At 42.1% G+C, this 15,020-nt stretch overlaps 2 protein-coding genes across 2 annotated transcripts; one reads left to right on the forward strand and one right to left on the reverse strand.

Moving 5' to 3' along the window:
• Positions 1 to 1,664: 1,664 nt before the first annotated feature.
• On the reverse strand, positions 1,665 to 11,575 carry srp19 (signal recognition particle 19). The gene is made up of 5 exons (XM_063194782.1): positions 11,421 to 11,575; positions 10,777 to 10,852; positions 10,073 to 10,144; positions 4,307 to 4,415; positions 1,665 to 2,651 (listed from the first exon to the last, which is right to left on the reverse strand). The coding sequence occupies exons 1-5, from the start codon at positions 11,456 to 11,458 to the stop codon at positions 2,521 to 2,523; spliced, it is 426 nt and encodes a 141-aa protein (XP_063050852.1). The 5' UTR covers positions 11,459 to 11,575; the 3' UTR covers positions 1,665 to 2,520.
• An 82-nt stretch (positions 11,576 to 11,657) lies between these two features.
• On the forward strand, positions 11,658 to 13,047 carry zgc:101664 (uncharacterized protein LOC450064 homolog). The gene is made up of 2 exons (XM_063194789.1): positions 11,658 to 11,739; positions 11,896 to 13,047. Exon 2 carries the CDS (start codon positions 11,939 to 11,941, stop codon positions 12,665 to 12,667), a length of 729 nt encoding a protein of 242 aa, XP_063050859.1. The 5' UTR covers positions 11,658 to 11,739; positions 11,896 to 11,938; the 3' UTR covers positions 12,668 to 13,047.
• Positions 13,048 to 15,020: the final 1,973 nt, after the last annotated feature.

Below are 15,020 nucleotides of genomic sequence, written 5' to 3' on the forward strand. Positions count from 1 at the left end.
TGCATGCTCCTTTGCTGATACCAGTTTAGCAGCAATCCAAATAGGCACACTGAAGTGTTGGAAGATCCCATGTTTATAGGGGAACATATGCATAACTTTGAAACTTCTGATGAGTGGTTTTCACATCAAATATTTCAACCTTTTTTCTTACTGTTTAATGTTTGACGAATAGGCTACATTTTTTGTGTGATTTTTTTTCTCAATGCCTCAATAGTAGTATTTAATTAAAAAGAAAAACAAAAGAAGTTGTTTGCCTGTAATTGTAGCTGTCCAGTTGTAATTGTCACCAGTTGACTAAGGACACTGCACACAGGCAGTTCATTCCCTGTCGTACTAAAAAAAGACCCTAATGAGCGGTCCGGCATCCTCCAAATTGTGATGTTGGCATGGAGACTCTATCTATGCCATCTGCATTCCGCGCACTGATATCACACCATGGGGCATTTGACGGACTCACAAGTGCAACAGGTGGTGTGAAGGACACAACAAACCATCCTCCCCTCTCCCCGGGTGGCCAGGCATAGCAGGCGGTGCACACAGAATGGCACAAACTGTTCATGCCAAACAGCCCCCCACCCCCCCAACCCTAACTCCTCTAAATCCTAACCACACACCCAAATCATAAACCTGAAATATAGAGTGGCTGACGACTTTGCTGACAGCTGCTGTCGAGAGACACAAAGGAGCCCGATTCACATGGTTTAAAGCAGTCTCAACCTTTTATGAACAAACGCCCCCCCGGGACCTCATCACAAGTCTCCCAACACACCCTGGACCTCATAAGCCTGCCAATGCCCCCCTTAGTATTAAAAAATGAAATGGATTAATGCCCCCCAATGGCAACTAAGCTCTGCCCCCTCTCAGCTGTATCCTTCTCAACACCCCCTTAGGGCTCCCCAACGCCTCCTGGGAACTCTGGTTTGTAGGAACAGTTAACAGCATTTCCATAGTTGACTGTGTTCTTATCTGATCTAAGACAAGTTGATGTATACGCCTCTAGTATTAGTGCACGCCCGCAATCAGTCTGGTGCACGGCGCTGCTTTGTTAACATTTAGCTGGGCTCAGCATAGCATTGAGTAGAAGTATGTATCGGGGCTGAATTTAGAAGTGAACAAGTTTTTCCATGTTTTCCCCATTTCAATATGCTTGTGTGGCTACCTGTACGTAGTAACACAACCCAAGTGTACTTATAGGGACACTGTGCAGGAAATGGTCAAAAAGGGTACTGCAACTATACTGCTCATTGAAACTGGGCTGCCTATAGCCAAATTTTATCTTTTCATGAAAGTTTACTAAGTAATAAACTAATATTTTCTAGTATGGCCCAAGTACAGTCATTTTTGCAGATAAAAATGGCTATTTCTGGAAATCCAAAATGGCGGACCATGGAGAAGATCCCCCTTTTCATGTATGAAAAGTGCAATTTTTCCAGTCATAATGAATACTTAGAATTTGATGGTGGTGGTAAGTATTCATGAAAAAGGTAACATTAGTGAATGGGTGGCATGGATTCTGGAAATAAACAACTAAAAATCTCACACAGCGTCCCTTTAACACAAAATAAAAAAAGGTGATGAATTTTCTATGCAGATAAAAAGGTGCACTATAATGAAGGGAGTACTCACTTTGTACATATACCACAGGCTGATAGAGTTACAAATACTCAACATTTGTGAAATGTTTATTGCATGACTTTTTTTATAATTAAATAAAAACACCCTTACACGGCGAGCAAACGACATTGCCAAAACAAAGAAAATTGTGTTGAAGATACAATTCACATTTCACCCATGTAAGTAGATCACAAATGTGTACTTGAGCAATGCAATCATGTGGCCAATCAATAATTTCAGGTAACCGCAGAGATACACCAGAGGCGACGCGATTCAAGCGACAGAGTGTAGCAGCAAGCGATACGAGAGACTGAGGAGACTAGAGTATGTCCGTACAGGCAGAAGGCAAAGCATTCAAGCATTCCCATTGGCTGTGGTCACTGACCTCTATACAGTCATTGGCTGTCGCGGCTTGTCGCCGAACCGCGTCATAGAAAGTTGAAAAGATTTCAACTTCAAATTGTCGCGCTCGTCGCGCAAATCGCTCTAGTCTCCTGAATCGCTTTTGTCTCTCGACTCAATACAAAGTCAATTACTTCCGTCGCTCGACTCGCTCAGATCGCCGCTGGTGTATCTCTGCGGTAACTCAGACTTTTCTTCTGTTCATCTTAAGACATCATATTATAAACTAAATGGAATACAGCTTGGTACAAAACTGGCCCTTGCAAACACAGAATAAAAAAAAAAATCCAAAAGGGGGAAAAAAAGGGAAAGGAGTCCAAAATAGTGTGCGTGTCACTTACTGTGTCTGAGACACTGGGCCAAAAATTGTCCTTCTCATCCGATATAATGGGCAAAAAAAAAAAAAACCTCATAAATGAAACGGGTTGCATGGATTTCTCACATTGGTTCATCCTTTTAAAACCTGGTTCGTAGATAGGCAGAGAAAAGAGAGAAAGTTATCTACTACTTCTTCTTCTTCTTGCCCTTCTTCCCTCCCTCTCCTTGCTGTGCACCCGTCTCTCCACTTCCACTCTTCTGTGTTCTTGTTTTTAACTTTGGGATCATCTCAGCCACATAGAACATCACCTCTTTGCCTAGAAACAAGTGAACATGAGCAACACATTTATTTATATATTGAAAGACCACACATACTGATGAGCATTTCTTTAAACGTGGCAGTGTCTGCCTGCAGGCTGTTTTCAGATACCATACACATATACAAGTTATAAAAAATAAAATATAAAATCCCAGTGAAATGGAGAGAATATACACCAATTGATTTAATTTAGCTCCAGCATCTAGACTGTGAGAACAAATTTCCCCTTGGGGACAATAAAAGTCCATCTATCGATCTTATATAATGGAAAAAAAACAGGGATTGGAAAACTGAGACATGTGTTCACTATCTTAATATTACAATACACATCAGAAATGCGTGCTGTGTGACTTAGAGTGTCTATAAACAAGCTACACACCCCCTGTTCAAATGTCGGGGTTTTGTGATGTAAAAAATGTCAAAAGACAAATAATTTCACAACTTTTTCCACCTTTAATCTAAACTATTAACCTGTACAATGAAAGAAGAAGAGTGGGCTAAAATTGCTGCTACACTGATTGACTCCCACCCAAAAAGTCTTGACTGCCGTATTAAAAGCCAAAAGGTGCTGCAACTATGTATTAGTTTATGGGTGTTGCTACTGTATATATGCGATTCATGTTTTTTTTATCTTCTGCTTTTCCCTTAAAAGCTTTGAGTCTGTTTTTAAATTGCATTGTACAAGTTAACAGTATATATTAGATGTGGGAAATGTTGTGAATTTATAAATGGTCCGTCATTTTTTTTCTATCACAAAAATGTGGCATTTGAGCAGGAAGTGTGCAGACTTTCTATAGGCAGGGTATGCGGACCACCGAAACGAGTGCCCATACTCTCTTCCGAACGATCAGAGCTCTACGATATGCAACAGGGAGCTCCATTGGGCAGTCCACAGGGCAGTCATGGGTGAGCGGTTAGGGCGTCAGACTTGCATCCCAGAGGTTGCCGGTTCGACTCCCGACCCGCCAGGTTGGTGGGGGGAGTAATCAACCAGTGCTCTCCCCCATCCTCCTCCATGACTGAGGTACCCTGAGCATGGTACCGTCCCACCGCACTGCTCCCTATGGGGCGCCACTGAGGGCTGCCCCCTTGCACGGGTGAGGCATAAATGCAATTTCGTTGTGTGCAGTGTGCAGTGTTCACTTGTGTGCTGTGGAGTGCTGTGTCACAATGACAATGGGAGTTGGAGTTTCCCAATGGGCTTTCACTTTTTCACTTTCACTTTCTTTCATTGTTTTGATTGTACCGTGACCTCAACTTTGAAGTTCGGAAGATTGCCCTTTGCGGTTGTGTGAATATTGTGCCGTGCACACAAATCTGTGTACCTTGTGCTAGGTGTCCTATTGCACACAAAATTGGCATAAAATACCGGAAACACATATAGAGCTCTATCCTGCAGTAAGCATTTGCTGGGCCTAAAGGGCAATACAAGTAGTAAGTAGCTTTCAGAGCTACGAGCATACCACTTCACACACTACTAGCTGTTCGGCGGCGGGCGGCGGGGGTGGTTGGATGTGCTGTTGTTATTTCCATATTACAAAAGCACATCCACTATTTCACCCCCCCCCCCGAACAGCAAGTCACACACTACTAGGGGGTACGCACATTTTTCGTTGCACTAGTATTTATTCGCACAAAGAAAATCTCTCTTACGTGAGGCGAACTTGTCTTGACAAGGGTTCCCATCCTCTTGTTTAATCTGGACTCGCACTCTCCCTCGGAACTGCACATCCCGATTCCACTCACGAGGGTGCATCTTGTTCTAGATTCAAGAAGCAAAACATTTAGTTTTGTTTAGTTTGGTTAGAAGTTTTAAGTGCCTTAACACTGTCTTCCAAATTATTATGCAAATTATATACAGTGCCCTCCATAATTATTGGCACCCCTGGTTAAGATGTGTTTTTTAGCTTCCAATTATTTTATTTTTTTTCTAAATAATATGGGACCTTAATGGAAAAAAAGAGAAAAATCCAACCTTCAATACAAGTGCATTTATTCAGTGGGGAAAAAATCCCACATAAAGAAATAATTATTTGACATCAAATAATGTGTGTTAATATTTTGTACAACCCCCTTTTGCCAACAAAACAGCACCTAATCTTCTCCTATAATGTTTCACAAGATGGGAAAAGACAGAAAGAGGGATCTTCAGCCATTCCTCTTTGCAGAATCTCTCTAAATCATCTAGAGACCTGGGTCCTCTCCTCTGTACTCTCCTCTTCAGCTCACCCAACAGGTTCTCAATGGGGTTGAGGTCAGGGGACTGAGATGGCCATGGGAGGAGCTTGATTTTGTGTCTGGTGAACCATTTCTGTGTAGATTTGGCCATATGTGCCATATGTTTAGGGTCATTGTCTTGCTGAAAGACCCAGTGACGACCCAGCTTCAGCTTTCGGGCAGAGGGCAACAGATTTTGATTTAAAATGTCCTGGTATTTCAAAGCATTCATGATGTCATGCACCCTAACAAGGTTCCCAGGGCCTTTGGAAGCGAAACAGCCCCTCAGCATCACTGACCCACCCCCATACTTCACAGTGGGTATGAGGTGCTTTTCAGCATGCGCATCTTTCGTGGTACGCCAGACCCACTTAGAGTGTTTGTTGCCAAAAAGCTCAATCTTGGTCTCATCTGACCAAAGCACACGGTCCCAGTTGAAGCCCCAATACCGCTTGGCGAACTCCAGACGCTTGCGTTTATGATTGTGAGTGAGGAAAGGTTTTCTCCGTGCATGCCTCCCAAACAGCTTGTTGGCGTGTAGACAGCGCCTGATGGTTGATTTGGAGACTTTGTGACCCCAGGATGCTACCATTTGTTGTAATTCTGTAACAGTGAGCTTTGGAGATCTTTTGATTTCTCTTACCATCCTCCTCACTGTGCGTGCAGGCAAAATAAACTTGGGTCCTCGTCCAGGCTTGTTTACCACTGTTCCAGTTGTTTTGAACTTGTTAATTATTCCTCTCACAGTGGATATGGGCAGCTGCAGTTGAGTGGCAATCTTCTTGTAGCCTCTGCCTGACCTGTGAACAGGGCCGGTTCTGGCTTATTTGGCGCCCTAGGCGAGTTTGAGTTCTGGCGCCCCCCCCTTTTTTTTTTTATACCTTACAGAACACAAGAGTAATACCGGTAGTAAGCTTAACTAAATAGCATCAAGAACAATAACTGTTTTGCATCAAATGGATTTCTGGTTCTTTTGGACAGCCGACCAACACATCAGATTGAGTCGCATGAAAGTACCTTCACTGTGTGGTGTCTTGGATGTAATGGTGGTGGTGCCCCCAACCCCAGATGAGAGAAAGGTTATCAATGTGTTTGAATTGTAAAATGGAATTGAAATGCCAGGAGAGTGGTACAGTACATTTGCATGTCAAATGCATGTGTAGACAATAGGCCTACCAAGGAGGTCTGCATTGATAGCCTATCTACACTACCTACAGCATCACAAAGCATGGCAGCATAACAATTTTAATAAGCTACACATTTGTGCTGTCTATGATTCCAAACCAATTTCATTTCTGTACTGGAAATGGTGGTGCATTTGTGAGTAGGAGAATGAGAAGGGGGCTATCTGTTTGAACCGGAGGGACAGGGTGAGAGAAAGGGAGAAAAGCTGTCACGCTTTTGAATTTCATAATATACAAAATATAGTAAATAGCCTCACTTGTCTGCAATACTACATCACTCAGCATGAAAACATGCTGTGCATGGTTCTCTTACATGATTAATGTAGGCCTATATGTCATTCTGGTCTGGAAACAATGTTTTTTTTTTAAGCTTACAACAAGCAGGTAATTCATTCAAGTGGATGGAAGGAGATATGGCAGCTAGTTGTTTGTTTTAAACTTGTTTTAAACATGGCACCAGTCTTACTTTACATTGCTGGTCAACCCGAGGAAGTATTATGATATCAGGTGGGTGTTAGTGAATAGGCTACTAACAGCTACTTTACTGGATTTCATTGCTTGGCATACTTGGCTAATGTTAGCATGCTAACTAGCGATTTCTCAAATCAAAAGCAAAGCTCTTTTTCCCTCTAATTCCAAACAGTAGCCTCACAACTATTAGGCTTTACATTACCACAAACGGTTGCTGATTAAACCACATACTTCCAAAACACCCTCTGCAACTCCTGCATCATGCAATGACTGGTTTAATGAGAACATAACAATTCTCCACCCAGCAGAGCAGCATTGCTGTTCGCGCTTGCCCTCTGTCTCTCGAATGAGTCTCCAAAAATTCAAAACAGATCGCACGCTGTCACTCGTCCCGCCCCCTTTCTCAGGACTGTCTGTTTATTGGTTCACAGACTTCCCAGAGACAGTTGAAAGCGATATTACTATTGGCTGAGGGGCGCTTTGCCGTGAGGAGCGCTTTCGCCACGCTTTGTTGATTGCAACTTCATAAAAAAAAACTCCATATCGCAAAATTACGCACCGGAGAGCGCCATTTCGGCGCTCCTTCTTCACATTGCGCTCTAGGCGACCGCCTAGCCGGCCTATGCTTATAACCGGCCCTGCCTGTGAAGGTCGACGCACATCTGCCTCACTTGTATGCTGTGTTCCTTTGTCTTTCCCATGTTTAAGAGTGGATAAGAGAAATGGCCTCGGTGTCACGTCATATTTATACCCCAGGGAAACAGGAAGTGATGAATTACTAATTAAATGTTCCTACATACTCTGGTAAACTTTGTAAACTACTGTAGAAATGGCAGAAATGCTTCAATTATATTTATTTCCTGGGAATTGTTAAGGGTGCCAATAATTGTGGAACAGGTGATTTACTGAAAAATAATTATTTTTTAGTCAGGGATTTTTTTATTTTCTTACAATTCATTTGAGTTGAAGGCTACATTTTCCTACAATTTTCAGTGTGACAGTATTCTTCTGCAATAAACACTGAATTTATTTTAAGGCTTTTAACACATCTCAACCAGGGGTGCCAATAATTATGGAGGGCACTGTATTTTTCACAAATTCTCCACAATAGTCAATATAAATGACAGTCACAGCAATTTTCACATCATCAGCTGTTAGAGTAAAATTCAAGTGGTATGGAAAAAAACACCATAAACTTAATAATACAGTAGAACACAAAAAGACGTAATGTGTAATTTCGCCGAGGTTCTCTTTTTCACTATTTTATTTAACACCAGTGTTAATTTTGTCAGTTTTTTTTTATTTAGTCGTAGTCTTTGTCCAAATGACGAAATTCAATTTTAGTCTCAGTCAATTTTTAGTCAACACTGTACATAATAGAACTTCTCCACACACTGCTTCTCTTTTTAACATGACTGTACAGAATAAACCTTCTCCGGACACTGCTTCTCTTTTTAACATATATCACACTGTGCAGAATGAAACTTCTTCACACACTGGTTCTCTTTTTCTCTATTTTATTTAACACCAGTGTTAATTTAGTCAGCTTTTTAAAAGTAAGTCTTAGTCTTAGTCACAATGACGAAAATCAATTTTAGTCTTAGTCATATTTTAGTCATTGCCTTCCCAATTTAGTCTTAGTCTTAGTCTAAATGACGAAAATCAAAAAAGGGCTTTGACGAAATATTTTAGTCATAGTCATGGTTGACGAAATTAACACTGCGTGGAAGTTCTTCTCAAAGCAACTGTGGAAGAAGCAGAGCTAGTTATGAAGGAGTAACCTGGCTCTCCTACATGATTCATCTGGGAGAGCACCGTGTAGATTCACTCTCTGGAAGCATTGGCTGTATCAGAAATCCTTGCATGTGACGTGACTAGGGGTAGGAAGTTTTGAGAATGGGTCTCGAGAATGTACATGTATGTGCGTCTTTTCGCCAGTAGCGATTAACTGACGCACCACACTTCGTCTCAGCTGATTCATGTTGACAATACACATCAGTGATGCGCGGGTCGACGAAAAAACAAGACACACCCGACCGCTTTTTTCCCTAGTCCGCCCGCTTGCCCTGCCCGCAAGAATTATTCATGAAAAATATTGACCCGGCCCGCTTCCCGACCCGCCTTTGAAAATAGTAGCCGTGCGTCTTTATGAACACCCTAGCGTCATTGGCAAAGCACAATCACATCAATAAAGGTCTTAAAAAAGGAATTTGCGTCAAGAACAAGACAGCTGTGCATTTCAACAGGACATGTTGGATTTTTGAACGAGGCCATGCAATGACGACTGCCGACTGTCACCTGTTTATTTCGGTAACATCGTCGTTTGGATACATGGAGAAAATTAATCTGTAGGTTGGTGAGCAGACGGAGCCAGCCGTCAAGTGGATTGCCTCGTAGTCATGGTACGACACAGGAAATGAAAACAAACTCTGTAAGCAACACATGAGTGCGACACCATTACAATTGTATAAGAAAATATGTAGGCTATATCCATCACTGCACTGTTTAGAGAGCACCCTCTGTGTTCTTCAAAATGCACTCAATGGTTGCACCTGCTGCACCAGTTGCGCGCAGAAGATATTCGGCCGACGCAGGAGCCTCATTAAGTCTCCTGCAGAGCGCGTGGCACCATCGTAGTTATTCAGCCATATAAACTTTGATCTATTTCGCAAAAAATGTCCCTGTCTGCTAAAGTAAACTATAGCCTATTGGCTAGCCTATAGCCTACTTTAAAATTCGGCATCATTTCAAAGGTCCTGACCGACCGCACCCGACCCGAATTTCATTAAAAATAATATTTCATAACCCGTGCCTGCGGTCGACCGCAGTTAACTGCAAGCGCCCGCTGCTTTCGGGTCAGCCCGCGCATCACTGATACACTCATGTTAAAACCCCTGCAGATGGTCCAAAATGCAATAAAAAAGGACCCATGTTACTCCTCTATTCATCGAGTTGCACTGGCTACTGATTGCTGCCCGGATCAAGCACAAGGCCTTAAAACTTGCCTACAAAACCACTGCAGGAACGGCTCCAGCTTATCTGAAGTACATACTAAGGCCTTGTGCTCCTGGAAGAGAACTATGCTCCTCCAACACAAACTGTCTGGCCCTGCCGCCTGCTCGCTCCAAGCAAGACTGTTCTCTGTCATTGTTCCTCAGTGGTGGAACAATCTCCCAGAGGTATCAAGATCAAGACGAAGCACATCTCTTTCAACCTGCAGTAAATACTCTTCTCTTTTGGGACTATCTACTTACTACAACTACACTAATGCTTGAGCTGACCCAGTCAAGAGCCAGAAACTATGGCATGGTGTGCATGTGTGTGTACTCTACTTAAGCCTGTACTAATTTACTTAAAAATGAATGAATAAAAAAACATTAACCCTCCTTAGCATCTGCACTTGTTGTTCTGTATATCCCCTGTGCACTTTGTATCTGCTAGTGATGTTGGATATGATTATTTTCCTCGATTGTAAGTCGCTTTGGTTAAAAAAAAATTGCCCAATGTAATGTAAGAACATGAATCACATGTATTGTGCATGTCTTACCTCCACTAAAACATTCAGTCCCGCAGCAGTCAAAACATCCTTGATTTCTGCGCATGTGGGATTTTCAACAGCCTGCAAAAATGATTACATTATTCATCATCATAAACATTATAGTCACATTGTAGTAACCTAAAGAGACACAGAATGCCAAACAAACTTTCCATGATAATCATACTTCCCAAGATTTAACTTCAGATTCCAACAGATTGGGCCATAACCACTGCGGAGGAGCTGCATAGTGTTTCTCAACCTTTTTTTAGGCGAGGCACCCTTTCAATTCATGAAAAATTTCAAGGTACCCCAAACCAACAAGCCGTAAAATGTCATCGCATCCTATACCACACAAGCTTAGAAAAATAACACACTTGGAGACGTCACACAACCTACGTTCGAAGTTGCAGCTGACTGGGGCGACCTATATTTATTTACTTTAATTTATATTGTGCGTAAATGGCAGATGAAAGATTCCACTGACTAACATTACCTTATGAATTTAGACAAATGTGTATTATATTACATAATTTATTTATCAGCCACGTTTCCGCAGCACCCTGGGGGTGGCTGTGGCACCCCAGGGTGCCCCGGCACCCCTGTTGAGAAACACTGCTCTACTGCATACCATTATGTAGGTTTGATCAACCTGGGGCAATATCTTCCTAGACAGCTTTTGCAATACCCTTACCCTTACCCTCCAATACCCTTACCTTCTCTGAGGGTATTCTTCGTCCCTCTGCTAGTGTCTTTTTACTGTTGATGTATAGAGGGTATATGCAGATGAACCTGAAAAGAATGACAGTCATTGGTTGTGTGTAGAGTAAGTTAACTGTGGAATGCCTACGTAACGGTATTTACATTTTCCCATTTAAACAATGCATCAAGGTAGCAATAGATCTTTCAAAAACATACCATTACAACGACAACATACAGGGATAACCTAACTACTGCAACCTCGTTCCATGGCCTGCTGCTGTTTGAAATCCCATCAAATAATTGGGATTGGGAAACCTTTTTGGTTTAGAGGTACATATGGTGTCCTATGGTCATAGCCTATATTTGACTGTGCTCACTTCACATAGGCTACCCAACAGTGTGGAACTAGCAGGAAGGTTTCAAGAGCCCTGCCATCGAGCATGCAAAAATTTCAACACTTGACATGCCTCAAGAACCACTGTAAGATAAACTCGCAGACGCTAGTGTAAATAGATTCGATACACTTTGTCAACATGCTTGCTAATAGCCGCACAGTGGGAGTTGACTCGTCGTCTAACCTTAGCAATACAGTAATTCAAGCAAATTTCTGAGACAGGCAGCGAGTCGTCACGACAAACACCCAATACAACCAACCAACCTTTCTTTATCGTCCGGCTTTGTTGTTAAATGAGCCATATCTGTGCAGAAATAAGCATACGGTTAGCTTGGTAAGTACACGTATGGACAGGAGACGCACACTGCTTCCCTCTGCGATGATATGTATATAAAAAATGACATTACCGCCACCCTCTGTTGTGGAGTTGCACGAGTAAACGCATGCAAGTATATAACAACGGACACGTTCTACCGACTAGCCAGCAGATGGCAGCAGCGTTTTCTTTGTAAGACAGCAACAAGTAAGGCAAACATCGGTGAAGAAGAAAACCATAACAAACCACTTTACAGCCCGACCACCGGTTAGTAAATGTTTAAATTGTTGCGTTTACCTTGGTTTAACTTCGAAGTTACTTCGCTGACTTGTGGTTCATGACCTAAGAACACGTTTCTCATTTGTTGCAGCAGACTGTTGAACTTAAGCGCACGAGAGATGACCATGTTTTGTTTTGTTACAGGACCGTGGGTGTACAGGGGGCAGCGTGGCTTGGCTCATCTCATATGGATGTAGTGTTGCACTATAGAAGCAGCAATGGTGTTGATTTAGGTGACATGGTCGTGTTTACCGAACGGGCGTTTGAGGATTTCCCTCGTCGAGTACCGCCTGTGTTTGCGCCATGGTTCCCTTCGCTTAACGTTGGACATCTGCCCATCAGACCTTTTAAGACACCACCAATTATCCGCGCTGAGGACATCAGGGCGCTGTCGACTTTGGAACCGCAATCTGCCGAACCCCTGCCTACTTGTGCGAGCATAGGGAACGAAACCAGAGAGACATCTCAGGAGAATCAACATGCAGGGGGTAGGCCTACAGATGACGTTTGCGACACCCCAAGAGATTCTGAATGCGATCAGAAATTCCGGCGGTCATGGACTGTCTTTTCCTCTGGAGTTAAATTATACAAAAACACTAAGACATTCTCTCAAGCCTTTCAGAAAGTAATCGAAAAACACAGACTTCAGATACACCAAAGAGTCAAGTGGATTATTGATCAGGTGAACTGTGAATCAAGCCACATCGAAAGCGTCTGGGTGAAATTAACGCGTGCTGTGCGCCACTCTGAACTCCCAACGTGCAATGCAAATTTTCAGAGAAGAGCAGCACAAATATGGATCTTCTGTGATGTACTTTATAGCGAGCACGTTGGAAACTTTGTTAAAACAGAGTTTAACCTAAACGGACATATACGCTTGGCAGTTCATAAACATGGGGTCATTTTCACTTGTTGATATTGGACTCAATTTAAGTGTCTGCATTGTGTGCAGAAATTCTGAAGTCTTATTATTATTATTAGTAGTAGTAGGCCTAGTGGTAGTTGATGTTGTAAGGTAGCCTATAAAAACAAAGCACAAACTGTTATTTCAAAGACATGAGCCAAGTTTAGTTAAAGACACACACACACACACACACACACACACACACACACACACACACACACACACACACACACACACACACACACACACGACACACACACACACCTGTATGTAACAAACACTGAGTGGTCTGTTCCCTTATATGTTCAAAATGTATTGCTAAATATGCTACAGATTTTACAGCTTTGGCAATGGCTGTGCTACCAAACTAAATTAAATTTCTCAGATGAACAGCCTGTGTCCAAATTTCAATCTTAAACATTGTATCTCATCACAAACTAGCCTGATCTGTTAGATAACGACTGAATGGGCAGGAGCACCTGCCTCAGTTAAGGTGCGAAGGCAGTTAGCATTAGCATTGTTGGGTCTAGTGTTTGGCCCATCAGTGAAAAGGAAGCTATCATATAAACCTACTCAGAAACTTCAAGATTTAGATATATGTGAAGCCAGGTAAAAAAGGCTGAAATACCACACCCTCAGCTCTAGCAGCTACAAGGCTTAGGAAAAATACCTTAAATGAAAAATATGATGTTGATGTGTGTGATGGTGGGCTACTCCTCACTGAACTGCAAACTCAAAGAGCCGCTCTGCAAATGTCTTCCTTGAACATGGAAAAAATATTGTCAAATACATTATAACAGTGGTTTCATTAAATGGTGTTTTTAAACAGTGATAACTATATAGGCCTAACTGTAATATAATGCATGTAAATATAAATAATTTATCTATTCCTCTGGAGAGATCATATTTGTAGTAGGCTACCGGGTGAATTACAAAAATATTATGACCAAATATGTGGCAAGGTTTTATTGTCTAAAGTCATTAACATTTTAAAACAAACATACATACAGGTACGCCTACATGAGTCATTTTATCCAGATTTTCACATTTTGGCACAATCCTATTTTCATTCAGACCTTCATGACAGTGAACCAAGAAGATAAAGTTAAAAAAGAGGTCTGGAGGCGACATGGTTTTGACATGATGAAATAGTAGGCTATAGTAAGTCATGATTAAGATCGGTCTTCATATCGCAATAGACAGCATCAGGGGCAGTTGAGCAATATTGCGCAACTGTAGATACAGTGCCCTCCATAATTATTGGCACCCCTGGTTGAGATGTGTTAAAAGCCTTAAAATAAATTCAGTGTTTATTGCAGAAGAATACTGTCACACTGAAAAAATTAGGAAAATGTAGCCTTCAACTCAAATGAATTGTAGGAAAAAAAAAAAAATCCCTGACTAAAAAATAATTCTTTTTCATTAAATCACCTGTTCCACAATTATTGGCACCCTTAACAATTCCCAGGAAATAAATATAATTGAAGCATTTCTGTCATTTCTACAGTAGTTTACAAAGTTTACCAGAGTATGTAGGAACATTTAATTAGTAATTCATCACTTCCTGTTTCCCTGGGGTATAAATATGACGTGACACCGAGGCCATTTCTCTTATCCACTCTTAAACATGGGAAAGACAAAGGAACACAGCATACAAGTAAGGCAGATGTGCGTCGACCTTCACAGGTCAGGCAGAGGCTACAAGAAGATTGCCACTCAACTGCAGCTGCCCATATCCACTGTGAGAGGAATAATTACGAAGTTCAAAACAACTGGAACAGTGGTAAACAAGCCTGGACAAGGACCCAAGTTTATTTTGCCACCACGCACAGTGAGGAGGATGGTAAGAGAAATCAAAAGATCTCCAAAGCTCACTGTTACAGAATTACAACAAATGGTAGCATCCTGGGGTCACAAAGTGTCCAAATCAACCATCAGGCGCTGTCTACACGACAACAAGCTGTTTGGGAGGCATGCACGGAGAAAACCTTTCCTCACCCACAATCATAAACGCAAACGTCTGGAGTTCGCCAAGCGGTATTGGGGCTTCAACTGGGACCGTGTGCTTTGGTCAGATGAGACCAAGATTGAGGTTTTTGGCAACAAACACTCTAAGTGGGTCTGGCGTGCCACGAAAGATGTGCATGCTGAAAAGCACCTCATACCCACTGTGAAGTATGGGGGTGGGTCAGTGATGCTGTGGGGCTGTTTCGCTTCCAAAGGCCCTGGGAACCTTGTTAGGGTGCATGGCATCATGAATGCTTTGAAATACCAGGACATTTTAAATCAAAATCTGCTGCCCTCTGCCCGAAAGCTGAAGATGGGTCGTCACTGGGTCTTTCAGCAGGACAATGACCCTAAACAT

This window comes from Engraulis encrasicolus, chromosome 3 (assembly GCF_034702125.1).
Source record: "Engraulis encrasicolus isolate BLACKSEA-1 chromosome 3, IST_EnEncr_1.0, whole genome shotgun sequence".
NCBI classification, from domain to species: domain Eukaryota; kingdom Metazoa; phylum Chordata; class Actinopteri; order Clupeiformes; family Engraulidae; genus Engraulis; species Engraulis encrasicolus.

Excerpts from the sequence above, each read along its gene's own strand:
- srp19 (XM_063194782.1), bottom strand. The coding sequence starts at position 11,458 with ATGGCTCATTTAACAACAAAGCCGGACGATAAAGAAAG. Across the intron at positions 10,145-10,776 it reads GAAGAATACCCTCAGAGAAG|GCTGTTGAAAATCCCACATG; the intron begins GTAAGGGTATTG and ends TCATTTTTGCAG. Across the intron at positions 2,652-4,306 it reads TCAAGACAAGTTCGCCTCAC|GCAAAGAGGTGATGTTCTAT; the intron begins GTAAGAGAGATT and ends ACTTGTTTCTAG.
- zgc:101664 (XM_063194789.1), top strand. The coding sequence starts at position 11,939 with ATGGATGTAGTGTTGCACTATAGAAGCAGCAATGGTGTTGATTTAGGT.